This window comes from Poeciliopsis prolifica, unplaced genomic scaffold (genome assembly GCF_027474105.1).
Source record: "Poeciliopsis prolifica strain line A6 unplaced genomic scaffold, Auburn_PproV2 SCAFFOLD019, whole genome shotgun sequence".
In the NCBI taxonomy this organism is placed as follows: Eukaryota; Metazoa; Chordata; class Actinopteri; order Cyprinodontiformes; family Poeciliidae; genus Poeciliopsis; species Poeciliopsis prolifica.
The window spans coordinates 4,611,393-4,639,071 of NW_026562394.1; the positions used below are offsets into that span (position 1 = coordinate 4,611,393).

Below are 27,679 nucleotides of genomic sequence, written 5' to 3' on the forward strand. Positions count from 1 at the left end.
CCTCTCAGTCGCGCTGCACAGCCTCTGCTATGTACCTCTGCTGCCGTCGTTAGCCGAGTATTGAGCTACCAGCTGACCTACTTTCTGCGCTCCCTCTCAGCCGCCCGGTCCTGTTTACAAGCCCCAGCCAAGCCGAGGATGAGGACTACTGTACCTGGGGAAACCGACGGATAAAACCCAGCTGCTGGCTCGGAAAGCACTAGAAAGGGGGCTAAAGTTAAAACAAGCCGAAGGTTGTTGTTGTGTTTTTCTCCTTTCTTTGGATAAGTGTGACAGACAGCGCTCGCAGGAAGGGACGCCGGTGCGGAATAACAGCGCGTTAATAATAACTTGTTATGCAATTGGAGGCTTTCGGTGAATGAGCCGCTGCTATGTTGGAGTTTAAAGAACAAAAATGACGACGCCGGTTAAAGTGAAGAGAGGCTCTTTATTTCTACCGGACACTCTTTCTCCAGGTATGTACGCTTTAAGCCTCCAGTTTCTCCCACCTCCGCCACAGTCGCGCCGTTCCTTTACACTGTTTACATTATCACGAGTGGCCTCTTCCCAGATTAGAGGTGGGCGACCGCATGATTAGTCCCGGTTTATCATTTCCCGGGATGCGAAACTGCTGTCGTTCGGGGTTTTTAAAGCGTGTTGAGGAGGTTCGGTTTTTTTCCGACATTTTCAGGGCTCCTGAACGTTCCTTACGTGTTGCGAGCTCTCCAAGTGCCCTGGTTTCAAGGTTGATATAACCATTTTTTTTCCCACCTTGTAACCCGCTTGACATCCACCAATGGAGCTCAACAAATTGGGAGAAAACTAATGCGTTTATTAATAATTTCTCAAGGGGCTTTGGTGCGATTTATTTGCAGGATTTCACTGTTTGTGTGTTAGTTCACAGTGAGATATTTTCCCACTGTTTGATGAATCAGTAAGAGATTTTCAGAGCTTTGCAATAATTGTTTTTAATCATTTGTTGTTGTTTTTTTTTAATGTTTGTGTTTTTAGTGTTGATTAGCTCAAGCCGATGTCTGTCGCCACAGTTACACTCCCCCACTATTTACCAGTGGGACTTTTTACACATTTTGTCTCGTTACAAACACAAAGTAGCACATAGGAATACATAATTTTCAAAAATAGAAACTGAAATTTCATGCCCATTCATCAAAGATATGTTTAGATGTGTTGGAAACATTCTGTGAACAGCAGTTTAAAAGTCTTGTGGTCAATTGTCGTCTGGATTTAGAGCTGGACTTTGACTGGGTCGGTCTAACATGAATACACTTTGATCTAAACCAGTCCATTGTATTTTTAGGGTCATTACCCTGCGTGAAGGTGAACCTCTGTCCTACTTTCATATCTTTCGCCACGTCTTAACAGGTTTTCTTTCGGGATTGCCCGGCATTTAGCTCAATCCCTCTCCGCATCGACTCTGAACCAGCTTCTCTTTTGATTGAAAGCATCCCCACAGTATGATGCTGCCACCACCATGTTGTGAATGAGCCACTGTGTTATTCCACCACGAAGAAAACATTATTTTCTGTCCCATGGGAACATTTTGTCCTTGTCTTTCAGGATTAGATTTACATAATAGCATGGCAAAATAGACAAAAAAAACACAAAGGGATTTTATAACTACTTATCAAATATTTTTAACACAACCTGCCCTGGCCTAGTTAGCGTTTATTAAGACACTTGATATTTAATTTTTATATGGTTTATTTTTATCATCTGGACTGGTTTTTATTTTTTCCTTTTCTTTAACTACTGTTTCCATAATGTAAAATTCTCTTGGAATATACTTTAAATTATGTGAGACCGGTGCCTTACATTTCTTTGTTAGTGATTAACTTATTAGCAGTTGATTGGGCCACCATTTACAATCTATCACACTGCTGCTGGATTATTTTAAGGGAAGTATGTATCATTTATTGCCATACTAGCTGGGTCATCTAGGCCGTGTAACCTAAAAACAATAAACACTGCAAAACATTAACAACAAATGTATTCATCTTTATGAGTACATTTCATAAAATGTAATCTAACTCACTATAGATTACATTTTAGTATGTACAAACAGAAGAATTGGTGAATTACGATTCTTATTGCTATTCTGTGATGATGAATAGGAAACAGTGACTTGACAGTGATAAATTTGCTGTTAAATATCGAATATACTCTCATCTATTAACCCAGGAATGTCCATTAATAAACAGCATACGTCTTCTAATACTAATAAAACACAAACAAATGGCTTTATTCATAGGCAAAGCTTCAATTGGCACTAAATTCTTCCTCTAATATTGAGAGATGTAGCAAAGTCTTCATTTTAATTTGTTAATTGTGGAATAAATTCTAAGAATAAAAGCCTCCCTTGTTCTCATCTAATCTGATACAAATGAACAAAGTAGTTTTTTCCCTCTGTCTTCACAGACTAAAGATAAACTGCACATAGCTGAATTACAGTGTAAACACCATCTGTGCTGAAGCTTTTCCAGCCACTGTGAGGTTAAAAATCTTGACATTTCTTCCCCCACACTGTCATATAGTTAAACCTTGTTACTTGTGACATCGAGCTTAGTGTGAAGTTGTTGTAGAACAGCTGAAATGTATTGGTTTTCAGTATGTATTGGTTTTCAGTATGCTAATGTGAGGGAAGTGTTGAACAAATCTGTACTTAATTACATGGGGCAGAAAATCCTTGAAGCTGCGATCCTGATTGGCTGGCCGAGACTTGACTTGCTGGATTCAGCCCAAACGTTGATGTTAGACAGTTGTTTTGGCTTTGGCAGCTACAGGAAATATCGTCTCCCAACATCTCTCATCTGTGGCTTAATTATGCCAACGACAGAGTATTGTTAGGTTTACAAATGGTTTCCATTACTGCCTGTTAGTATTACAGCTATGATCTATGATGTTGTAATGTGAAACACTGCAGTGGTTCAGCAGCTTGCTTTTAAAAGATGTTAGACGACAAACTGATGCCATTTTGCTTATTTATTCCTCTATTTTATAACCACGCATCCCTTTCTCCTTCTGTTTTATTCTCATAAAATATATCAGTTTATTTCTGTCAGTACTTTAGTGTCTCTCAGCTTTAATGTGACAAAACCACTTAAATCTGGCATAATTTAGTTGTGTAATAGTTCTCAAAAACTTTTTCCAGTTCTGATTCCAGTGTGGGTCAGTTGACCGTTTTAAAATAGGACATACCTCTGATCAAACTAAAATAATTTTTTGGAGTCGTATAGCCACATTTCTTCACATGAAACTATTATATTATCAAACATTATTGAAAATTACTTTAGATCTAGTTGACAATGCTGGAAAAAAATGACTTCTTGGGATTTACGGATGGTCACTTGGATGGTACAAAATGTCCTAAGTGACATATGGCTTTATTTATATGGTGACAAAGAAGAAATGAGCAAGAAATGACTAAATGACCAGCACACGCAGGAGCACGCTTTAAAAACACTATTAGAAATACTCTATCTGTTACACAGAGCTGCACATTTGACTTTTTAGGGAATTAAGTGAGACCTTTTAACTTTTTAATTCTACAATGTATTATAAAACCTGTAATCAATGCAACAATATTTGAATCCAGGTTTGAATAGTGCCTATCTATTTCTAATATTTTCCAGAATTACCCCAAAATCACTAACAGTATTAAATCACCTGTTTTTTGTGTTTTCAAAAGTATATATCATAAACTTGACACAGAGTTTTAATACATCTCTGAGTGTAGAATTATCCAGCTCAAATCTGATCAGTGAAAGTTTCCTAAATTTCTATTAATGGTGTCCACTTCAGACAAAAAAAAAAGTAAAATAACACAGGGTTTCCCCCCAGAAAACCTGCTAAGCCCAGCGGTCAGGGCACCACAGTGGCCCATCGTGTTGTTAAAAATGTTTAGTTGACAGGAAATGTAAAAATATTACTGGGTATTTATGTTACTGGAAGACATAGTGCCTAAACACAACTTCAAAACAACAAACCAGAAAAATACTGTTGAAATAAATATTATTTATCCTTACCTAAATAAGCATTATTTAGGTGTTTGTAGTGGAGTTTTGTTGGTCAGTGGTTCTACTCTGTTGATACAATAGGTTACCTCAAGTATTACTTCCTTTTCTACTTCAAAATAAGAGTTTAAAACATATATATATATGGGGTAAGAAGTAGCCTTACCAGAAAAAGTCGCACCAACAACAACTGGGAGAAATATTGTGATAATAAGGTGTTACACCCCGACCGTGTTGGCTCCTGTTATCTTGAGACAAGGACGAATGACCTAAAAACAGGACAGCACAAGATTGTAAAAGGTTTATTTGGAGAGCAGGGGCCAAAATCAGACGGAGTTTGGTAACAAATCAAGGGTCAAATATTTCGAGCAGTCTCCAGTTTTCTGGACAGCGGACGATGGAAACAAACAAAGGCAAGCTGAGTTAAAACTCTCCACAGTTACTCAGGTCAAGCTGGAACGACTCGCAGTAAACCCAGAGGAAGCGGATGAGTAATGACTGACAGCAAGCAGGTGTAGAACAGAGCAGGGAAGCAAATGTTAGAACGAAGCAGATCTAAGAGAAGACAAAACGTAACCAAACAAAGCCAGAGAGAAATGTTACATTTCTTCAAAATGTAGTTCAGTCTGAAGAACACAAGAAAACCCATCGCAATTTCATATAGTTTGAATTTGGATTATGACATTTTATGCTATTTACAGTTTTCTGCCTATATTGTTGCAGCAATAAAGTTGAGATTTTCGTGTGTTGGGAAAGACGGTGTTTGACAACAAACACCAAAATCTGATCTCATGGTTTCAGATCTGTGCTAAGTGTAACGGCGGCTGTGGACGGTTGTGTATTACATTCCATATTTAACTTTAGGGAGAACCGCTGTGCTCTGTCATGACAACTTGGGCTTTTTCCCTGGAAGGAGTTCTCGTTTTTCTAAGAAACCAGCATTTATTGCTTTGAGTTGAATTTTGGGAGTCCCATGTGTGAACTATAAGTAGTTCCACCATTCCTGTTCTCTTGTAGTGTGTTCACATTCAGCCTTAATCATGAACTTGAACTTAAGCAGCTGGTGTTGTGAGCTCAAGTTCGTAGTCAAAGGTTGTAAAATCCCGAAGGAATGCGTTTTACGGAGACTGTAATTGTTTTTGCTGTTTAACTCGTAAGTTGGAGTTCAACCCTTACACAGTAAAATAGTTTGGTTTCACTTTAAACACAGCTCTGCAGAGTAAAGTCACATCAATTCATCAATTCATGCTTTTAACAATACATTCACAAACTGGGTCAAGTTGTTTCTATTAACAGATTTACTTTGAATATAGAAAATGAGACATTCTCTATTTTAAAAATTCATTTCTAAAGCAAAGAAATTTAGTTTTTTATTCTGTTTTATGCTATAAAATGGTTGAAGAAAAGCTCTGCTTTAACTTTCTGACAACTCTATAATTTATAATGTATTCATAAATCTGGCAAACTGACAATGATACAAATGTATTAACATAAAAATGTAAAATTCAAGGGTAAAATGTTCCTATTTTTTCAGAAGAGAAAATAAAAATATAAATGCTCCATTTTAAAATGAATGAACACATTAACTGTACCTTTTTTATTGTTTTTAATTTAATAATTACATGCATTTTGAAAAATTCAATACTAAGTTCAGTCAAAAATAATGAGAATAATTTTAAATAGGTGTTAGCTACAACAGAAGATCTGTAACTTTTCTTTTTTACAGACCAAGCAGACATTAAAGAATAATGCACTTAGTAATTGTGTTCAGCATCTCATCCATTTCTGCTGTTTATACATTAGCAGCGGGTTAGCACACATATGTATGTTGGGTAATTTGTTGGGCTACCTGCTCAGGTAGCGAGCCTGAAGTCTGCTCGGGAAGTACAGTTTTAATTTTGAAGTTTAGATTCTCTAGCAACCAAAGTAGCTTCTCATGTCCAAAATTTCTGGCATTTTTGTTCAGAAATTAGTAATTGCTGATTGTAACTGACTTTGCAAAACAGTTTAAGCATTTCACCTGAGACTTTCACACTGTTTGTATTAGCTGTCTAATATTATGCCCTTCAAATTCAAAATAAATGGCTCATCGAATGTTAACTTTTTATTTTGATGGAGATTTTTCTCCATTGCAGTTTGAATTGACAAGAAAGTAAATATAGCATCATCTCAAAATGGACAAAATGAATAAAAGTAATAGTAAGAACTTTGGTGCATCAGTTTTAAGCTACTTATTTTAATCCATGTAAAGCATTGCTACATCTTCAGTTTTCTCAGAAATAACACAAAATGACTCCTCAAGAATGTTAATAAAGTGTGATTTCAAATATGCCTTTATGTTTTAATCAAGGATCAATCATTTCAAGAAAGTTTCCATTTGCTTCTTCCATCATCGTAGCATTCCTCTTTCTCTCTCTGGGCTTTCAGTCTCTCAATTCTGCGTCACTTTACATCTAAATATCCATCCAACAGAGCAGATCCATTACTGCCATGCAGAGGAGGAATGCATAGTGCCTGAAATGTAATGGCTTTCTTTGTTATTTTGCATATGTTGATATTGAAATGACTATTTAACGTATTCTACTGCTGTTTTTTTTTTTTTTTCAGTTTTAAAATTGCTGGTTTGTTTAAAACTCATTCTGAGTGAGACAGATCCATGTAACAGAGACTATTGGGGTTACAGTCGATTGACTCTTATATTTTTGTTGTACAAATAAATGGCTATGGCTCTGCATTTTTTGCCTCCAGTTGTCTTCCAACACCGGTGACATATAACCTTATCTCCGTGTTTGCTGTGGGAGTGTTGAAAAGGTCTAAGATAACACAGAAAGTGCTTAAGTTTGAAAATCAAATTAAAAGCAAGTATGTCAAAGCTGGTAGCTCAGTGTTGTCTGTGAACCAGAAAGAGGATCAAAATGTTGAAAGATTTTCGCTGGTTGTTTTGCCAAGGGCCACAATCACTAAATCGGTTCTTATGTTTATATTAGAGGTGTATCCTGCTTTTTGTTCAAGCCTGCCATAAACAAAATGTGTGCAGAAGGTTGGCGCACTCTGATTTCTGCTGAGTTATTAAAAGATGTGCCTGCCTCTGGCAGATTTCTAGGTCAGGAGAGCTCCTCCTGTTCAAAAATCCTCATTTAGTTCAAAAGTACATTTCCCCAGGTGGATATGCTTCATTTACTTGACATTGCATTTTTAATGATTCCACAGGAAGGCATTAAATTGAACTAGCAATAATGGATAAATCTTATATAAAACAGCAGTCTAGTGTTTTATAAGAATAGCTTTAATAATTAATTTAAACACCACTGTGAGTGAGTTTCTGATGCACTTTAATTTGCAAAGGTTTAAAAGTAATATAAAAATTCACAGATGGCCAACTTCCTGGTGAGGCGTGTCATATTTACTCACACTTTCATGAAAAGACGAAGTATAAAGAGAGTTTCCTTTTCCAGTGCGTTCTCAGAATGGAGCATTGCTGCAAGTTTAACGATGTGAAGCAGTCTGCCGGGTTTATTTAGATTGAAAATTTTAAAAAATTCTGAATGTCATTGACTTTAAATTGACTTTGTGTTTCCTTTTATGAACTGGAGTTTTTTTGGAAGGAGCCTTGAAACCTCTGTTGCAAACTGGCACCGTATAAATAAACTGAATTGAATGAAAGTACTGACTCCAAGTATGAAATTTGCATTTGCAGGCAGGCTGTGGAAACTCACTACTTTACACTTTCTAGGTGTCGTCCTTTATTTAAAAATATCGATGCTTTTTATCCTTATGGCAAGATTGTTGCGCTGCTAGCTTACTTCCTGTTTTTGGTTTGAATAAGAATAAATAAGACAGATAGTTAGAAAACTGTCCATGTGAATGTTACTCATTCTGCCTGGTTCTAGGTGATAGTCGGGTTCAATTACAGGCAGGAGGCAGACTTCCTAATCAAAACTGGAGTCTGGAGAGTGTAGAGACAGTTTTGGGAATAAATGGCTTCCACGTCACCTGTTTATCAGGGTGAAGGTAGAGTTACGGCAAAGACCCGTTCAGATGCCACTGGAACTGGGTCAGTGTTGCTTTCTGGCTACACAGCTGCTGACATAATCGAAAAAACGAACTACAAAGAGTAAAGAAGACAAAACTATATATATAAAATAAATGCTATGTCTTAGCCATGTTTTCCTGCAACATTTGTATTTATTTCCACAAAACCCGACACTAAAAGTAGCACTAACATCTTGTTAATTGTGTTTTTCTCGACGTGCCTTTTAATGTCGTTTTTCATCCCATAAAAAGAGCCATCCTTTCCTTGGAAAATTATATTTTTATCTTTTCTTTGAATCCTGGAAATAGAAATAAAATGCGGGTTATTTAAAAGTGACTCCAAATTTCCTACAGCGGCTATGTATCTAAAATTATAAGTCGTCTTGTAATGTAACAGCCATGTGACACTTGTGGCTCTCAAAAGACAAAATTGCTCTTTAGATTATAAAGGGTGCAGACACTCAGCTTAGCTGGTCAGATTTATTTATTTAAGGCAGAGAGGCCTACAAATAATCTGACATTGTAAGGGACCACAATAAAAATCAGGTTCTTATTGTATGTTTTCGTTATGTATAACTATGCTAATCAGTCTACACCATGCTAATATTTACAATTATATTTTTTTTCTGTCATTTTACAGGATTCCTTATTCCTTCAGGGGAATCAAGAAGGTTTTGGGCAAGTGGTTTTTTCCAATAGAGCGTTAGAGCAAGGTCAGGACGGATGGGACTTCCAAGACTTCAGAAAGGGCCTGGTTGGCAGAGGGAGTGAGTATGGACAACCTTTCAGACTTCGGCGGCCCGTGTCCGTCCACGCTTAGGGAATGGGAGTGAGTATTAAACACACTAACATTGGTCTGTTGTCATAGATTTATGCTCCACTGGTACAACTGCATGCCATCTCATTGTAGTGTGTTGTTTTAATAATTTAGCCACCTTAAAAGGAGTCTAAATACTGCTGTATATATGTCCCCAATGAGTTTTTATCTGTAAAAGGCGTTTCTCCTGGTATCCGCTTGTAGAAAATCAGCATCACTGATCCGCCATTGTACTTAACATCAGACTGTTTGTAGCTAAAAAATCTATCTTAATCACTTTCAGATGAGAAAAGTCCACTGGCTTGTCCTCTTTCTGATCTCATGCATTTTGGGGTCGTATGCATTCATCTGTGTAGGACATGCAGGATTTTCCCTGAGAAGACCCGACACTCTCTCGTCTGTGCACAAGCCTTTAAATATGAGAAAAGATATTATTCATTCATAATGCTATTACAGTGCATTCGGAAGGTGTTCACAGCACGTCACGTGTTAGAAATGTTTTTGTGTAACACGTGTAAATTATGGGTCTTTGCTCAAAATTCAAATCACAAATACGCAGTTATGACAATGTGCTTAATTTTATTTTATTTTTTTGCTTTTGGTTAATACGTTGTTGATGAAGTTCAATGCTGAGTTTTTCTAAATTTGCAACAAAAACACAAAGTCCACATAGTCAATATGGGGCATTCGTAGAAAAAGATTGGATACATTTTGAAATAAGGCTGTAGTGCAGAAAAATGTGGAAAAAGCCAAGCACTGTAAATACTTTCTGGATTAAATGTAAACAACGTGCATCAGAAATGGGCGATCCGGATGTTTCTCATGTCACACCAAGACTGGAGGACGAGGTAATGTCTCAGTTCTGCGTCCACCAGCCTTTGCTTTGAATTACACTTGGTCCACAATCCAGTATGACTCCTTTCTGTGCATTCTGCTTATGGCTTTTTAACTACTTCCTGATGTGGCTTTCTACTGGTGGGTTAACTGCAATGCACATTTTGTGCTGCAATTAAACAATATGGTTAATGCCCATGTGTACATTATGGATTTTAAATTTTGTGCCCATATTTGTTCCTCTTGGAAAGAGAAGGATATGGATGCTTGCATTTGTTTTGTAGAAACAGTGACAGGAAACATGCAGAGGTTTGCTTAAACACCGATCAGTTTTTTTGTAATCTCCCACAGTGACCTGATTAAAGGTGACGATTCCCAGGAGCTTGAACTGGGTTACCAGGTTATGCTAACAGAGTTATGGCAGACACTGTGGACATTTCATCATTTCTGTCCGACGCTGGTTTGTCTGAAAGAGCTCTTTCTTAAGACAGAAATGAATTATCACGACAGTCTGCGACACATAGAAAATAACATATGCATATCTGCACACGTCACTTTGAAAGACTGTAAATAATATCTAGGTAAATGTTATGCTTCTGCTTCGTGGCCAGCTTGCACTCTGTCACACATTTCCTGGAAAGTGAAAAGAGCTGAGTCACTGTTGGGTTCTGGCAATGACTTTATTTCTTGTTGCAGCATGTTAAGAAGTATTATTTTTTATTCTCAAACAATAAAATTGGCCTGTCCTTGTGCTTTCAGCACCAACAGCTGTGTGGAGGACTTAATGGATGAAGATGAGAAAGACAGGGCAAAAAGGTACTTTATCCTGTCTTCATGTTTTACCTGTTTGTTTGTGTATATGAACATATCATGTTTGCCATTTTTACAGACATGGTCTTTGATTTAACGGCTCACATGCAACATAAGTTTTTGTTTTCAGTTACTATGTGTTTGGAGGTGGTAAACAACTTGTATTATGGACTATTTTACACTTCAGTTACTTAAGCAAGGACTTTTCTGATAACGAAAAGTTAAACATTCTTTCAGACACCTGAAAAAGCCAAATGGCGTGCTGACCGGGATAATCAAAACCCTTTGAAGCAAATTATCAACACAGCTGCACAAGCATGTAGGGAAGAGAAGTTAAACATTACCTACAAAAGAAAACTACAAAGCTGAAGCTACCAGAAGTTGTTAAAATTAAAACTAACTGACTGAAAGATAAACATGCACAGTTATTTATACAGAATAGTGTATTTTAGATTTATTCTGGTTAAGTAAATGTATTTATATTACTTTATATTCTTTTTACGATGTAATTTTTTCTTTTTTTAATACAAAAGCATCAAAGGCCTGAGAAATAATCCGATGTTCTACATGTTACATTATATTTTAGTCAATTGACATCCCTAACAAAAATACTGAGAACTCATTAACTGGGTTCATTTTTTTTAACAATTAATTAACCATGATTAATTCCCAACAACCCTGTCATTAATCAGATCAAAAAATTAATTGCTTGCCAGCCCTAATTACATATTGTATTATATTAAATTATAAATAAAACTTGAATAAACTCAAATTAAATGTCACATCATACGTTCTGTGAAATATTTGTTCTATTTACATAAAAGTAATGAACTAGAGCATCAGCAACCTGTTTCAACTAAATAGAAATTTGGTGGTTTTCCACTTCTGCTACCTTGCATTTGTGCTGCCAAATTTTTACAAAAATGTGTGCTTTGCTCTGCAGAGCATCTCGCAACAAATCCGAAAAGAAAAGAAGAGACCAGTTCAATGTGCTCATCAAGGAGCTGTGCACCATGCTCCAGGGTCAAGGCCATCCGCGCAAGATGGACAAATCCACCATATTGCAGAGGACGATTGACTTTTTACAGAAACAGAAAGGTCTCCGCACATCTCGTGTTGCTCATTCGAACATCTGTAGATTGTTCCAGCCACTTAATCTCGATCGCTGACCTTGAGTTTCCCTTTCAGACATCACTGCGCAGAATGAGATTTGTGACGTGAAGCAGGACTGGAAGCCCTCATTCCTGAGTAATGAAGAGTTCACTCAGCTCATGTTGGAGGTAAAGCTGAGCAGGATGTGTCCTTGAAGCAGATGATTTAGTCTGAATTCTGCCTGATGTAAAATATTGATTGCAAATTACCTTTATAATGACAAATGAATGATTGGCAACATGTTGTAGGAATGTGAGACTTTGCATTAGTGTCTATCTGATAAAGGTAACACATTCACCTCTTTCAGGCCCTGGATGGCTTCCTTGTTGCATTAACGACAGACGGCAACATCATATATGTGTCTGACAGTGTGTCGTCACTTATTGGCCATTTACCGGTAAGTTGGAGCAGTTGGTAAATTAACCATTCATCATCTTTTCACCTAATTTTGCCACAGTATCAATGGCTACTTAATTGGAAAAAGAAAATTGCTAACCTTCAGTAACTGTTATTTATCTTTGATCTTGTTTTGAATTAATATTTTTGAAAAAAAGTAAAAGTTTATGATCTTTTAATACATTTTTGTTCTTACTAATAGGATATAATTAAACAAATACAGGTTTTTCTTTGTTGAATGAAGATTAGCATTATGCTAATCACATTTCCTCAACATATTTATGTAGAAAGTTTAGCATACAAATAGGCCTGTCACAACAATCAATAAATCAATTGATTGCATGATCTCTTTTAAATAAAACTCAATGATTTGCATTAGCATGATTTGTTGTTTTTCTCTTTTTCCTCTCTTTCTACCAAAAACTGGATAATAAAGTCTTTTGTCTGGTGTTTTGGTTTCAACTGTCCCTGTTTTTGAAGGACATTTTTGTTGTTTTGTTTATTCATCTTGGATATTTAAAATATCTTCCAGTTCCAGTGTTAAATATTCACTACAATTCTTTTGCCATCACTATGACATTAGTCAAAAATGGTCTCAAAGCAACATTATCGTTTATTGCAATGACTGCTGGGACAATTTAATGTCTAAATAGATTTGCTATTGTGACAGCCACACACACATGAGAGGAGGTCTTGCCAGCATATAATGACTGACAAACGTTTGTCTCTTTTTCCACCAGTCAGATATGGTGGACCAAAATATCTTGAATTTCCTCCCGGAGCACGAACACGGCGAGGTGTATAAGCTGCTATCATCCCACATGATGATGACTGACCCCGTTGCTGCTGATTTCCTTGACAGTGAGTATCCTGCTGAGAGGCCTCGCTGTGTCTGGGTCACCATGCTGGAGCATGGCGGAAGTACAAAGGTTAAACCCGTAGATGGCCTTTTATTTACAGGAAGCAGAAAATGCAACACGAGAAAGAAGCACTCCACTCATTGCTGATCTCGTTGCTCTTTATTTTATTCTCACCTATTTGGGACATTGTGTAAACCACAAACTTGACACCTGGTTGTTGATATCCAAAAGGTTTTCTCACATCAGCAGCAGTTTTTATTCAGTTCTTCATACATCGAAGAAATGACGGCCTTGGAGTCTGTGTTTTATTGGAATTCTAATGAGCGTGCATCTATGATTAGACTTTTAGCTAATAATAGGAGCCAGCTTAGTATCATAGTTAAGACTTTAAATCACTGTTATGTTAACAGAGTAATCCAAAGCAGTGTGGCATGGAAGGCCAAAGACGCTGACCTTAATCCTGTGTTTCTGATGGGCTTTTTCGACAAAGAGAGAGGGGGAATCGTCAGCGTCTCGGGCTGACAGTAAAGGCCTTAATGGCCGCCTCAAAGCTTTGTTTGGAGCAATCGCCAACTCTGCTGAAGAGCCATCTGTATAAACAAGAGTCTGGCTTTGTAACAGCAGGAAAGCCTGATTTTTATCCACTTATAGTTGAGTTGGATCAGTGCAGCTGCAGAATTCGTTACAGAACCTCAACTAGTACTGTTGGGAATCACCTACACATCAAAGTGATGTACTAGGGTGTTACATGGATGCCCAACACAAAGTAGAGGAAAATTATGAAGTGAAAGCTTTTATTTTAATAAGTGAAAATTGAAAAGTGTGGTCTGCAGAGTTTAAAAAGTGTAAGGGATGATTTTATGTAAATTTGTGTACATTCTAATGTGGAAAATGTCTAAATTTTTGCAGGTGAGACACATATTGAATTTTGCTGTCATCTAGCCAGGGGTAACATGGACCCCAAGGAGCCTCCTGTGTATGAATATGTCAAGTTTGTTGGAGATTTTAAGTTTCATAACCATGGTAAGAAAATTTAATTCAAGTAATCCACCTCATTTGAACACATTTTGAAAATAAAATGACACACTCCTTGCCACACAGTGCCTACATCTTCTTGTAACGGGCATGAACTGACGTTACCGAGAAGTCTGCAGTCGTCGCTGGAGGAGCAGGTCTGCCTCATAGCAACTGTACGATTAGTCACTCCACAGTTTCTGAAGGTAAGAGCGTTTTGAAGCCTGAAACACTGATTGTGTTTCATCTGTCTGTTGCTAAAACAGATAGATGAAATAGCAAGCAGCATGCGTGTTAATAATGAGGCAGGGCCAAGGACAGGGCACACTTTGGTCCTTAGTGACGCTATTATGTCTGCACATTTGTTGTTCTGGTAGGGTTGAATATGACACATTGGTCCCATTGAATAACATCATCCAAGGATGCTTCAGCTGTTAAACCCTGAAGTCGTAAGCCAAAGCTTGACGCAAAATCAGAAGTTTTCCAAAGTATGACTTTACGGCCTTAAAACTCACCCATTATTTTTGTTTCAAGTGACGACTGAATTCATTCAAGCCTCCTTACTTCACTATATTCACGTTTAAAACAGTTAGATCTATTTAACTGTATTAGATTGTGTTAAATGACAGTAAATTGTGAAGAATTAGAACATGCTAATGCTTATGTGATTTCCTTGTTGCAGAAAATACTCATAAAATCACAGAATTCAACAAATAAATTAAATATTAAATATAAATTGATATGTTTGTGGATGAATAAAAATCTAATTTTTAAATAAATTTAGATTTTACACTGTTAGTCGTAGTGGGAAAAAAAGATTTCTTTGTTGCTGCTGCTTATTTGATAGCTCTGTAGCTCTCCCTCAGGTAGGATCATCATTAAATCACTGGATATTTCCACTGAACCAAAGAGTTATTATTTTTTTCTCTTTTTTTTAAAAATTAAAATACAGTTTGTCACTACTTGACCAGGTGGCTTCATGCTTTCACCTATAAATGTTTTTGACCTGTGGGAAGCCTTTTAGCTTTAAATTTCCTATTTTAAAACTCAGCTAACTTCTTTGTGCAGAATAAAAATGAAAGTTCAAGGCCACGTCTGTTTGGGATTAGTCAGAACGTTCAATGCGTTTGATAGTGACGCACAGATACTGTCATGCAGTGATTTAGTGAGAACAAAACTGTGAGGCAGAGCTGCCAAATGCGTGAATGCTAGAGTAGCTCACACTGTCCTTTTTGGTGATAACCTTCATTCAGTATCTGGAAACCTCTGGACAGAAGGATCCAGTGACAAGCAAAAAAAAAAATACTTTAAGGAAAAATGTCTGACTGCTACTGTACTCTTGTTCAGGATTTGTGTAACGTGGACGATCCTTGTGATGAATTCACGTCCAGACACAGCCTTGAATGGAAGTTCCTGTTTTTAGATCACAGGTGAGAAACTGGAATCGTCATATTTATTCAAGATTATTTTACCCCCAGATTAAGGTAATCTCACATGTTTATCATTACCTTTATGTTTCAGAGCATCACCAATCATAGGCTACTTACCATTTGAGGTTCTTGGGACTTCGGGGTATGATTACTACCATGTGGATGACTTGGAGCTCATAGCCCAGTGTCACAAGCAATGTAAGAAATCCAGCGTTGCCTCTTTATTACAAATCTCCATTACTTCAGCATCTAGCGATGAAATGTGCATCTCTTAGGGGTTGACTAATAAAAATAAAGCCAGGAACTTGTGAGCGCAGCATTGACAGCAGCTTTTATTTTCCCTTTATCTCCATAGTAATGCAGTTTGGAAAGGGTAAATCCTGCTATTATCGCTTCCTGACCAAAGGACAGCAGTGGATTTGGCTGCAGACTCATTACTACATTACTTACCACCAGTGGAACTCCAAACCCGAGTTCATTGTCTGCACTCACACCGTTGTCAGGTAATCCTTAGGGTTTTCTTTTGTCTAGCATCATGTACGATTTATCTATTGGTAAAGAATCCATAGATCGGAGTGGGAATGAAACTTGTCACACAAATGTGTCTCGTTTAGTTACGCGGAAGTGCGAGCTGAACGGAGGAGAGCTTTTGGTCTGGAGGAGCTTTCACCACCTGAGATAGCGCCATCCTCTGTGAAGGTAAGGGTTCTGCATAAGCAGTGCCTCGGAAATGTCTCTAGGTTTGGAACAATTAATTGGATTAATCAAGATTAATTGATTATTGAAATAATTATCAACTAAGTTAATAACAGATTAATCATTAACTGGGGTATTCAGACTCAAAAAAGGCCATTTATTGAAAAAGAAAAAACATCTTGAGAGTATTAATATGAACAACATACATAAACTGTACAAAAAATTATGCATGTAAGATAAGAACACCTTTGTTTATGAATACGTTTTGGCACAAATTTCTCAGGTTGCTTACTTTTGGATTCACCCAGTTCACATTTCCCGAAGGAATATTATGTTAATGCATTTCAGGCAATAAAATGTTTATTTTCTTAATGAAAAAGGGAGTTAAATTATTTATTTATATGCATCTTTTAATGAAAAATCTATAGACTGTGCAATTTTGTTTATCCAGGTAATCGGTTAATTGTCAGAATAATCCACAGATTAATTGATTACAAGAATAGTTCTTAAGAATCCCTAACATTTACTCATAACTATCAAAATTTCTCACATTTTGACAAATTTCAGTGTATTTTATTGTAACTGTAAACTGGACGGTGAAAGTTGTGTTCAGATTTGACAGAGAATTAAAGCAGATTTTACTCCATCATATGGCCTCCATGGCTGTCCACCAAGCAGCCGGCAGTCAATACAAGGAGAGCGTTAATCAGAGAAGTAGCTGAGAAATCTGTGGAAATGAAGGAGCTACCGATGCCGTCTGCTCAGGTGGGAGAATAGGTCAACTGTTGGGCCTAATTTATGGCTGCCGTGTCAGTCTACATAAAAGGCGTCTCACCACATGCTGACACACTCCCTGTCGAGGATGGGCATTTCCTGTCATTTGCCCAGTCGTGCGCGTCCTCGTTTTGGCTCGCCAAACAGGAAGAGCAGTCTGGTAGAATCTGAAACCACATTTGTTTTACCTAAACAAACCTAAAGGTTTGTTGCAAAATATGACACACATTTCAAAAAAGGTTCTAAAAGTAACATTTACCGGGTCAAACTATGCAGAGAGTGTTGTTAAAATGCTAATTGTGCTTGCCAATGCCTTGGAGCAGCTGATTTCCATCTCCCAGTTTCCGCTTTGCATGGCTTTGTTTCTCACGAAAGTTGTGTGAACTTTGCTTTTGCCTGCGTCTCTGCTAAGAGGGAGTGGTGTCATCCTCTTTTGAATTCAAATCCCCACTGTGAAACATGGTGGAGGCAGCATCATGCTGTTGGGATTTTTCTTTCTTGTCAGCAAAGTCGGGATTAGGTCAGATTTGATGGAAAATGAATGAAACTGGTGCCGAGGTTCACTTCCCTGCAGCACTGAGCCCAGAATAGGGTGAAATATATTTTATTGATCCCTGAGAGGAAATTGCTTCTATGTTGACAAGCTACTCCATCCAAGGTTTTAAATATTAGTAAATACAAATATAAATATAAAATTTATAAAAATACATACAGTTTAGATCATGTTAGATCAAAATATGAGACAAAATGTAGCTCTTACTCAAACAGTGAATCTTGGAAGTCGCTGTTCACTAACTATTTTGCAAAGGTGAAAGGTCAAACCGTTCAGATAAAACTCAAAAGACTTACAGCTCTACTTGTAGCTAAAGCTGGTCATATTAAGCGTTACGTTGACTCAGGAAAGCCGAATGCAAATGCACAATACACCACACAAAGTCATGATTCTGTGTCGCTTTAAAATGATGATGTGCTTGATTTTATAATGTAAAATCCAATAAAGTTTGGACATATACCATGACATGATGTAAAAAAGGTTCAAAGGCATAAATACTGTTTTTTGTTTTTCTGTTTCCCAGGCTCAGGAGTTGTACTTGGACATCTGCTCCACCCTGGACGCGACGAGGGACAGAAACAGCGGCGCACGTTCAGTGTCCTCCCATAGCTCTCGGAAATCCTCCCACACCGCCCTGTCGGACTCTTTGTGTGAGTCATCCAATTCTCTTAAACTGCCAAGTCACTTTGAGGCAGATTTCCATGTCAAAACAAACAAAAAAAAAAACACTGATTCTTGTGTTGCTGCTGCTCAAACTTAGCCTGAAAACTTCTGCTTGTCACTTTGAGCAAAGCTTTATAGAAGTTGTCTTTATTTTCTCATCATAGAAATCACAGGTCGTTTCTTTCTTTTTTTTATTTTATTTTTTTAGTTTTTATGAAAATCCCCCAGTGGATGTTTTGTTATGGAATCTTAGGAGACTTTGTAATCAACGGTAAATCTCCTGGAACGAAGCAGACATGGCGTCATCACACCTCCTTCTATGTGTGGGTGATGATGCATCTCTGATGAAATGTTTCCAAACCCCATGGTTTCTGTCTGCCAGGGAGCTATCCCACCAGCTATATAACACACTAAACACTTCCACCTGCATATTCATGAAGACAGTGCAGGAGCTGGGGCTTTTTCACAACGGTATCTGTTTATAAAAAGTAAACCAGGCTTGAATCTTCCCTGAAAAACACACTCACACACACACAGTGGTGGACTTATTTAGAAAACAGCCTCTGTCAGAATTATGAGTTGCAGATATTTTACTCGCTCGGCCTCGGTTTGAGTGGGCTGTAATAAAAAACAGTGTGCGGATTTATGTCAGAATGAAAAGGCCTCTGAATCAGAAGCTGCTATACAACCACAGATGAATTGTGTCCTTTCTTTTAGCTGAACTTCAAGAAAACAATCTTCACCCTTTAAGAGGAGGGAATATTTAGCTTTTCTTTGGTTTGCTGTTTTTTAACCAGATAATGAAATCTAGATAATAAAGTGTCGCCATAACATTGTATATCTTCTAAACCCCTCCAAAAGGTAATAATGACCAGAATAATTTGATTACAGTTTGAAACTCCAGTGTTTTTTGTTGCCGTCTATAAAGTTGTTCGATTTGGCAGGATGTATCGGCAAAACCCACATGCATGTATTCCCCACTTTAAGGGAAATACACAATCTTTTCATCAGTGTCAGATTTGCCAAGAATCTTTGTTATAGCAAATAAATAATCAAACACAAATTTCTTCAAACTTTTATTCTTACTTTGTGTAATTTTGATCGAATTTTGATGAGTCTTTATTAGAAGTCCAAAATGTATTAATTGAAATGGCCATGGTGGGTGAATGAACTTCTGAACTGAAAAACAATCCAAATGTCATTAAATTAAGCAAACAAAACATTTTATAAATGTGCTGCACAGATATTTATAACAATTATTGATCCCTTTCTTTTATTACTAGGACTTCTCTCTCTTCACTGTTGGGCAACAAATAATTTTTGCAGTCTAATCATATATTGTCTTAAACCTACACTGCTTTACATCTTTGCTGTTTTCACCTTAGTTTTACTTATCGGCATCCAGGGAAACACTATTCTAACCGGGTAAATGCTCAGTCTGTGTCTAAAAGTGATTCGTGTTCTTTGCAGCAGCGAACTCCTACACAGAGGCCTGCACACCGTCATGGCCGTCAGCCTCCATTGGACCGGAGAAGACACCTGCCAGACTCCAGCCCAGTGGGTCAAAGGTCAGCTTATTCCAAACATATTCACGTTAAAAAATTCTCGCTACACGAAGAGATAGAATCAGTCGTGTCTATTTTTGTTTTTCCCCAATGTAGAATTTGGCTCAAAGACAAAATTCCTTTGACCTTGTTCCCCAAATGAGCCTCTCCTTTTCTCCAACCTGCAGCAAGCACTCCACCATGGTCAGTGTTTAGACTTCCTCTCCTGCCTGTTGCTCTCCTTCTGTTCTGCTTGTGTGCAGAATCTCGCTGTTATGACTGCCGCTGCTATTTGGGCCTATTTCATCTGCTGCTCATGCACCCTGACTCTTGGCCTGGTTATAAGACTGCTATTAGAAAAAGGACATCAGGAAAAGATTATGAAAAATAAAGAGCACTACATCTTCATTTTGAAGTTGGACTACAGACTGGTTGCAAGGTTTTCGCCTAGAAAACTTGCTAAGCCCAATAGTTGGGTGCTGGGGCAGTCACCCACCGTCGTGGTTTTTTTCCTTGTGACTACAGCGACTCTTTGGCATTTCTTTTTCAAATAAATGAACTGAAACTGAAGCAGGAAGGCCTTTCTATGGTCAGCTTGCATGTTTTCCCTGGTCTGTGTTGTTTTCATCTGATTTCTGATGGTGCTTGTCCTGAATATACATCTTAAGTTAATCAGCGATTTCAAATTAAGTGTGTGTCTGTTCAATATAAACAGTATGAAGATGTTATAAATCAAGTGTAACAGAAAATTTCTCCCATCTTTTCCCGTGTTTCTTCTCTACAGCAGCAGCAGCAATCGCAGCAGCAACAGCAGCAACAGCAGCAGCAGCAGCAGCAGCAGCAGTCCTCTGTTTATCAGCTGCAGCAGCCTCAGCTCGGCGTAATGAACCAGCTGAAGGAACAGCTGGAGGAGAGGACGCGCATCCTGCAGGCCGACATCAAGACGCAGCAGCAGGAGCTGCACGACATCAAGGAGAAGCTCCATCTTGCTAATCTACAGGTATCTGCCACTCGAAAGACGCCAAGTCATGACATAGGCTTTTCTGGAAAAACATATTCTCAACAATACAAAAAGCAGAGACTTTGAGGAAAGGAATGATGAACATTTGTCTACTTAGAGCCTTGAATCAAGAAAAACATTTATAGCACCATATAAGAAAGAAAATCAGCTTCTTACTAAATCCTCAAAGTAAAGGTAGCTTGTCTCCCTCTAGAGGCAAATGCTAGCTATAGCATAACCCAGATTGAAATTTTTGTTGTATCAAAAGCCAGAAGTGCAATACGTGATTGTTAAATATTTATATATTTAATGACTTAAACCCCTATATTTCTGCATATGCAACTTTATGACCTTATTATAATTGGTTTTAGAGGTATACATTTTTTTCTACAATAAATTACAGCATATAGACCAACTCTTTTCAGTAAATAATGGTTTTAATAGTCTGTTTTGTGTGTGTTAGATGTTGTTACAGCAGCCTATCCACAATGACTTCAATCAGACCCAGCAGCAGCAGCAGCAGCAGCAGCAGCAGCAGCAGCAGCAGCAGGGCCCAGGAAGGCCAGCACAACAGAACCAGTCCAGTGTCATCAGGCAACTCTCCGGCCAACCGAAACCAGCAGCCCGCGGGGCTCACAGTTCATCTCCACTCTCTTTGAGAGAAAACACTTCACCGTCTGCACAGGTTGAAATCAGACTGCAGATTTGAAATAAAATCATTTTCAATGCTAAAGTCTAGTATGTTGAAGCTTGACTGAATTTATAAAACATTTATATAAAGAGAGAGAGGCAGTGATAAACAAATGATTGCGCTAAATGCTAGATAATAGCATTTAGCGCAACATATAATGAAGGAGTGGAGAATATGAAGAGAGGGATAAACAGATGTGAACTTAAGCATAAACACAGAGAAGCACTTTGCTTGATTCATTCAGAAAATGAACATCAACAGGTTTTTGTTGCGTTTTTAAATTTATTTAGATCATTTTTCATAAATTTATAAAGCAGTGCTTTTAGGTGTTTTTTGCTAGGCAAATTAAGTGTTAAACAATTACTTTTTATGAATATTGTTTTGCCATTATCGGCCGTTGTTGAACAGTGATTTGACAGGAAATAGAGTGAAGAGAAAGGAAGACATGCTGCAAATGGCCTGAGACCAGTGAATTATAAGTTTTGTCTGCAATCTGGGCACCTGAATTTTCAAAATGATTGATGTTGATTATGTTGTTCCAGACAGTTCATTTGGATGGTAATGAAAAACAAATCAAACCTATTTTTATTTGTTCAGAAGTTATTGTTATGAAATGTCAGCGCCTCTCGGGAGCTTATCGTGCGCCTCCCTCCCTGCGCTGCAGGTTCAGCAGCGGGCTCCTCGGAGCAGACAGAGCCAGTCGGTGAGTTTGCCGATGCAGACTAACACGAGCCTGACGACGCCCTTCTACAGCAACCCCATGATGTTCTCCCAGACCAACACGAGGCCTCAGCAGGACACAAACCAAAGACAGACAGACAACCAGTTCAGCAACGACGGACAATTACGGTGAGAAGCCTGAAAAAAACAAATGAATAATTTGTCTCCTGTTTTATGCAGCAGACGTGGTTTTTACATCACAAACCGTCTCTCCTGCAGAATGCTTCTCAACCAGCCGATGCAGACCATGGTTCCCACTAGCAGCGTCACTTCCCAGTCCTCTCAGTGCAACATGGGCATCTCCCAAACTCTGTAAGCAGCCATGCTGCAACACTTGGTTCATTCATTGGGCTTATTGTGATATTCCGTCTGAGCTCCTGACTGGTCTCCTTACAGATACAGCTTGGAGCAGCCGATCACCTCTTTCACCATGCAACAGGTCAACTGCAACGCAGTGCTCGTTCCCTCCCCCGTTTTCACCTCCCCCATAATGATCCCACACAACTCCTTCATCACGCATCAGGCCCAGTCAGCCTACCACAGCCAGCCTCAGGCCTCGCAGCACTCCGTGCAGCTCCAGCAGCCCCAGCAGTTCTTTCAGGTGCGCAACAGCAGCAAATCACAACCAAGAGATCAAAGCCTTCTTCTCTGAAACTGAAAAGAAATCTGACATTTTACAGGTCATGTTTGAATATGCAGATGCTGTGTATTACTCGTGTCATTAAAGAAATTGTGGTTTTGTTTTTAGATCCATGTAAAAAATCCTTTTTTTTCGGTGTTTCTCCCAGTGGTCCTGAAGGCCACACTAACCTCTCAGCATCCTCTCGTTTTCTCAAAGATTATATAGACATAAGCTGATCAAATGGCGGCACACAACTCCGAGAATTTTGACTGCTGAATCACAACACAGCACCAAATATTCACAACAAATGTTGTCTCGAGACACTTCATAAAAAATAAAACAAATTTAAAACCCTTGCCATGACATTTCAGGCAGCCAATCGCAGAGGCAATATTGTTCCGTCGTCTCCCTGGCAACGGAGCAGAACAAATTCTGATTGGCTGCTTTTAAATGACACCGGAAGTTGGAGAAGTGGATTTATTTGTTTTGCACACAAAAAAACATAAGGCATAAAAGTAACACAGATATAAATGCGTGATTTTATCTGAAGGTATTAAATACCTTGAAATCAATGTTTCATATTCATTTGCACTACTTCTAAAACAACAAAATACCAATTGATAGCTCCATCAGGTTTGTGGTTGTAACTTTACAAACTGTGAGAAAGTCGACCTTTGGTAATACTTCTGCAAGATTCTGTGTCTAGTTAGCGCTCCGTTTCCATTAAGGTTAAATTTCACTCACCAAACTGAACAGAGATCTTTTTCAAACTTTTTTTGTTTCCACAGATGACCCCAGGACTTGTACACGGTGGATCTGCTCCAGCTTTTCTACACACCACTAACGTCCCACAGCAAAGCACCATGGGATACATTCAGCAGCAGCCACAAACACAGCAACTGCCACTTGCACAGCAGCAGCAGCAGCAGCAACCACAGCAGCAGCAGCAAAGGCAGTACCAACATTCCCAAAACCAGCCGGGCAGTGTTTCAGACTTCAGGAACATGCTGACACGGTAGCACCAAGGACTTCATCTGAACGCTAAGGATCTGCCTCTCTGACGCCGCCCTGCAGGTGGCAGCACGCCGTCGAGCCTCCTGAGTTGTCATAGTGACACGACCAGTAGAGGCTGCGCTGACCCGACGGCGCCCGCCGGATCCGAGGACAATCTTGAAGCCGCGTTGTGTCGGCTGGAACGAGTGGATCATCTAAGATGTTTGGGAAATAACCCAAACAACAAAAAAAAAAAAACTTTTAGACCGACAAGTGGAGGTTTTCTTCTAGCAAAGTTCTCATATAGGTGTTTGCACTTTGGTACCCCTATCTCCTCGGAAGTAGAATATTTATTTATTTTTTACTTAAGCTCAAACGTTCTGCTCTGTTCCTGATCTCCGGCTCAGCTCCCCTCCTGTGGCATGACGCCAAGCTACTTGTGACACTTTATTCCCAGTGAAAATGGAGAGTCTGAGGTCAGTCCTGTTATCCCCCCTCCACCCCTTGAACCACGATTTAGGCATGTAGAGTCACTACTGCAGAACTTCACACAACAAAACAACAAGTGCGACGAGCCGCTTTATCGAAGGCAGGTGCGACGTGACAACGCACTGCAGCTGGAAGCTGGAGGTCTATCGAGATTTTTAAAGCCTCAATCCGGGACTGAAGGAGTGAGGGGTGCCGTAGCCGTCCCACCGCAGATCCCTGCAAACTGAAGCAGTCGCCGCGCAGCACCGGGTGTCGCTGAGCTGGGAGGCGGGGAGGACGAATTGTGCCTTTAAACGTGACGACGTTCATGTTGTGGTTCGATTGGTTGCGTTTGATTATGGCTTTAAAAATCCAGCTCAGGTCCATTTGGAATATAAAAGATATATTTTCGTAAGAGCATAACTTGTTATTAAACCATAAGACATCCAGATGTTCTAATTAATAGATTACATACATATGTATATATATGTAATAATTTTTGTGACCTTTATGTTTGCAGTAAGTGTCCGTTTCAAAAAGAGTCCTTTTTGAAATCATTGCACAACAAAAACTACCTATTGGAAATACAAGCTGGTCTTATTCGCAGATGTTCTGACAGAAATCGCTCCGGTCTGCTCAGAGGTACATACCAGATTTTGTTCTCGCCCCATTTCAGAACAGCCTCCTGCACACAAGAAAAGCCTAAGTTCATGTTCCCAACAGTCCGATCAGCTGCTTTACGAATGGAAACTTGCACACCGCCCCGGTACAGATGCGTAAAAAGCCTTCAAATAACTTTATTTCAGTAACAGCATTAAATAAACCCCGCCTTTAATTTGATTCACGTTGTAAAAGAAAGGTAAAAAATATGTTAAGCTCTTCAACAAACAGTGGCATCTTGAGATCGCCATGTCTGCATGGCTACCTTTAGATGCCATGTAAAAGTTGCCACACAAACCCTAGATGTGTGGAGTTTGCAAAAAGCTGCCGGGACTTAAACTGAAGCACATGTTGTTTGGGTCGGATCCGACTACTCTTTAAACTTTGGACAACTTTTCATTTTAGTTGGTCTCGGTTAACCACTTTAACTTCAACTACCTTTCAACCACATCTAGACATCTGCAGAGTATTTATACAGTCAGTTTTTATTTCCCTTTTCCCTTTTCATCCACTGTAACCACTGGGTTAGGTATAAAACAAGCGACATAGCTTGGAGAAAGAGTTTTGCCCACTGTTTACAATAGTGGAGGATCGGTGATGCTGTGGGCCCGCCCTGGCTGGGCATTTTGAATCCTTTGAAATATCAGGACATGTGATGTAAAAATAAAAGCGTCGCTGATTCTGGTCTTGCTTTAGCAAACTGAACAAACGTTTCTTTCTACATGTTTAGTGCGAGGCACAAGACGAATTTATTTTGGGGCTTCTTGCACATCTTACAACAGGGGCGCGAGTCCAACCGTCAACCTGTTTTGTGACGGCTTGTTTTCCAACACCAACCAGGTGAGCTGAGTTTCAGACTGTTGCCTGCAACGGCTTCATACACACTAAAAAACCCACAAAAACCTCTGTTTGTTTCACCATTCTACATTGAAAATTTATAGAGCTACTTCCATCTGAAAGACACTACTTTCTTTACGTTAGCTTGGTGAAAGGACACGTTTCTGTGGAGCCACTTATCGGCTGTGGCAGCTGCTCCCCTTTGTCTCAATCCGCTTGGAACAGACAGGCGTGTGCAGGAGCCATTGTTCGGATTGTCTCCATTTGGTGGATAACACAGAGACGACAGTTAACAGAAAGAGGATTGGAGTGCGTTGCTGCAGTCTGTCCTGGAAGAGGAAAAAATAAAACCCATCAAAACATCACAATTACATCACCGTACAAAGACAATCAGCAGAATATACTGTATTTAAACTGCCTGTACCACAGTGTGACTTCACAATTAAAAAAAAAAAAAATTAATCCTATAACGTACTCCTCCCTCCCCACCTCTCTTCTGGATTTTAATTGCACATGTTGTTGCTACACTTTATAGAAAGCAGCACTGGGAGGTGATGAATATGAAAGCGGCTCCCGTCCAGCGCCGGAGCTGCACACGTTGCACGACAAGACGTAGCGAACTCAGCATGTACGTTCAGTGCCGTTTTTACACTTTTTTTTTTTTTTTTTACGTGCAATGTTGATTTGAAAAAAAAAAAAAAAGAGAGAGAGAAAGAATGTTAATTTATACTGTTGGAAATGTTTCCAAACAGATGTACATAGAGGTGTATAATAAGCAGTTGTTGCCGTGTAATTTAAATGGAAGTATTTTTTTAAACGGAAATGTCCTAACATTCCTTTAGCAGTGTTTTTATTTTTTAAAAGTTTGAGATGCGTCCTACGTGACACTGATATTATATTAAAAAAAAGAATCCGTTTCAAAAAGCTGCATAAACTCATTGCTCAAATAATACATTTCAGGCACTTGTTTCTGGTAATTGTAAAGATTTGGGGTTAAAGTTAATTGAAAACCAAAAATTGATTTATCAGAAAAATACATTTTCTTGCACAGAAATGCTCTGCTGATTTGCCAGATGTCCAGCAGCTTGTCCCTGACATTTGTGAGCCACTAAAAATCATCGATGAAGAGGGAAGTATGGAGATATGAAGAGAAAGTTCAGTGGAAGGAAAAAAAACCTTTACTGATCCAACAGCGAATTTTTTGTTTTTTATTAACAAGCCAAAATAACAAAAGTTGCAGAAATAATTGCTTGAAATGTATCAGCTTCTATGTAAGTGAGTTAAACTTTCTAAATTTAATAACCGAATACCTTCTTTCTCAAAGTAACTAATAATTTTAACATGCACCTGTAAATCTGACGAAGTAAAAGGACGATCTTGCAGAATATCAGCCTTTCTGGCAGGAAACCTGGTTGTTTTTTATTCAAACACATCACTCAGAGAGTAGACAAAGTTCCCCGTGTCATTCTGTTTGCCTTGCTGTGTTGATAAAATGTAAGTCTGTTTGTCATCCAGAGCCAGAATCACTCGGTTTCGGATGCGAGTCGATCTCGTGAGCTTGATGAAGGGTGTAAATAATCCGGTCGGTCCGATTTCGTAGTCAAGTCGCTCTCGGTGACGATTGCCGCACCTCCTCTTTTTGTTTTTTTCTTTGGCTTCCCTTCATTACGTTTTGAATGGTGTTCATCACAGGGATTTCTTTTTTTAAAATGTACGTCAGTTTGATCACATTTAACTTGTACTTTTTTTTCTTTTTGATTATGATTTGTATCATATTGACTCTCGCCTCACATGTGAGCGTGGGCAGTCAGATCCCTGGCGTCTAGTCAATTCTGCAGTTTCAGTGCAGAAACAAATATATTATAAATATATATATATATATAATGTATTATAGAATGTGGAAAAAAAACTTTAGGCTACATAGTTGTTTATTTTATATGTCATATAGATTACATATATGTATGTTCTGATTTTAAAATTAAAGTAATTTTATAACAGATTATGAGATGGCTTTGTTTTTTGTCATTTTCGCTAAATGTTTACCATAAAAATAAGAATTAAGTGTACTTTACACTATATATATTGTTATAAAGTGTATTTAGT

The 27,679-nt window shown here is 38.5% G+C and overlaps 1 protein-coding gene across 2 annotated transcripts; it reads left to right on the forward strand.

Annotated features, from left to right (window-relative positions):
• npas2 (neuronal PAS domain protein 2) lies at positions 1–27,575 on the forward strand. 2 transcript variants are annotated; one of them, XM_055043991.1, is made up of 22 exons: positions 1–455; positions 8,683–8,871; positions 10,453–10,509; positions 11,447–11,601; positions 11,692–11,783; positions 11,963–12,052; positions 12,792–12,912; positions 13,821–13,934; positions 14,013–14,131; positions 15,273–15,355; positions 15,447–15,553; positions 15,711–15,858; positions 15,970–16,054; positions 17,902–18,028; positions 19,512–19,609; positions 19,703–19,789; positions 20,370–20,585; positions 21,049–21,270; positions 21,941–22,125; positions 22,216–22,308; positions 22,393–22,597; positions 23,407–27,575. In XM_055043991.1, exons 2-22 carry the CDS (start codon positions 8,816–8,818, stop codon positions 23,635–23,637), a joined length of 2,691 nt encoding a protein of 896 aa, XP_054899966.1. In that variant the 5' UTR covers positions 1–455; positions 8,683–8,815; the 3' UTR covers positions 23,638–27,575. The 2 variants fall into 2 exon arrangements, with proteins under 2 accessions (XP_054899966.1, XP_054899967.1); XM_055043992.1 differs by lacking the exon at positions 19,703–19,789.
• Positions 27,576–27,679: the final 104 nt, after the last annotated feature.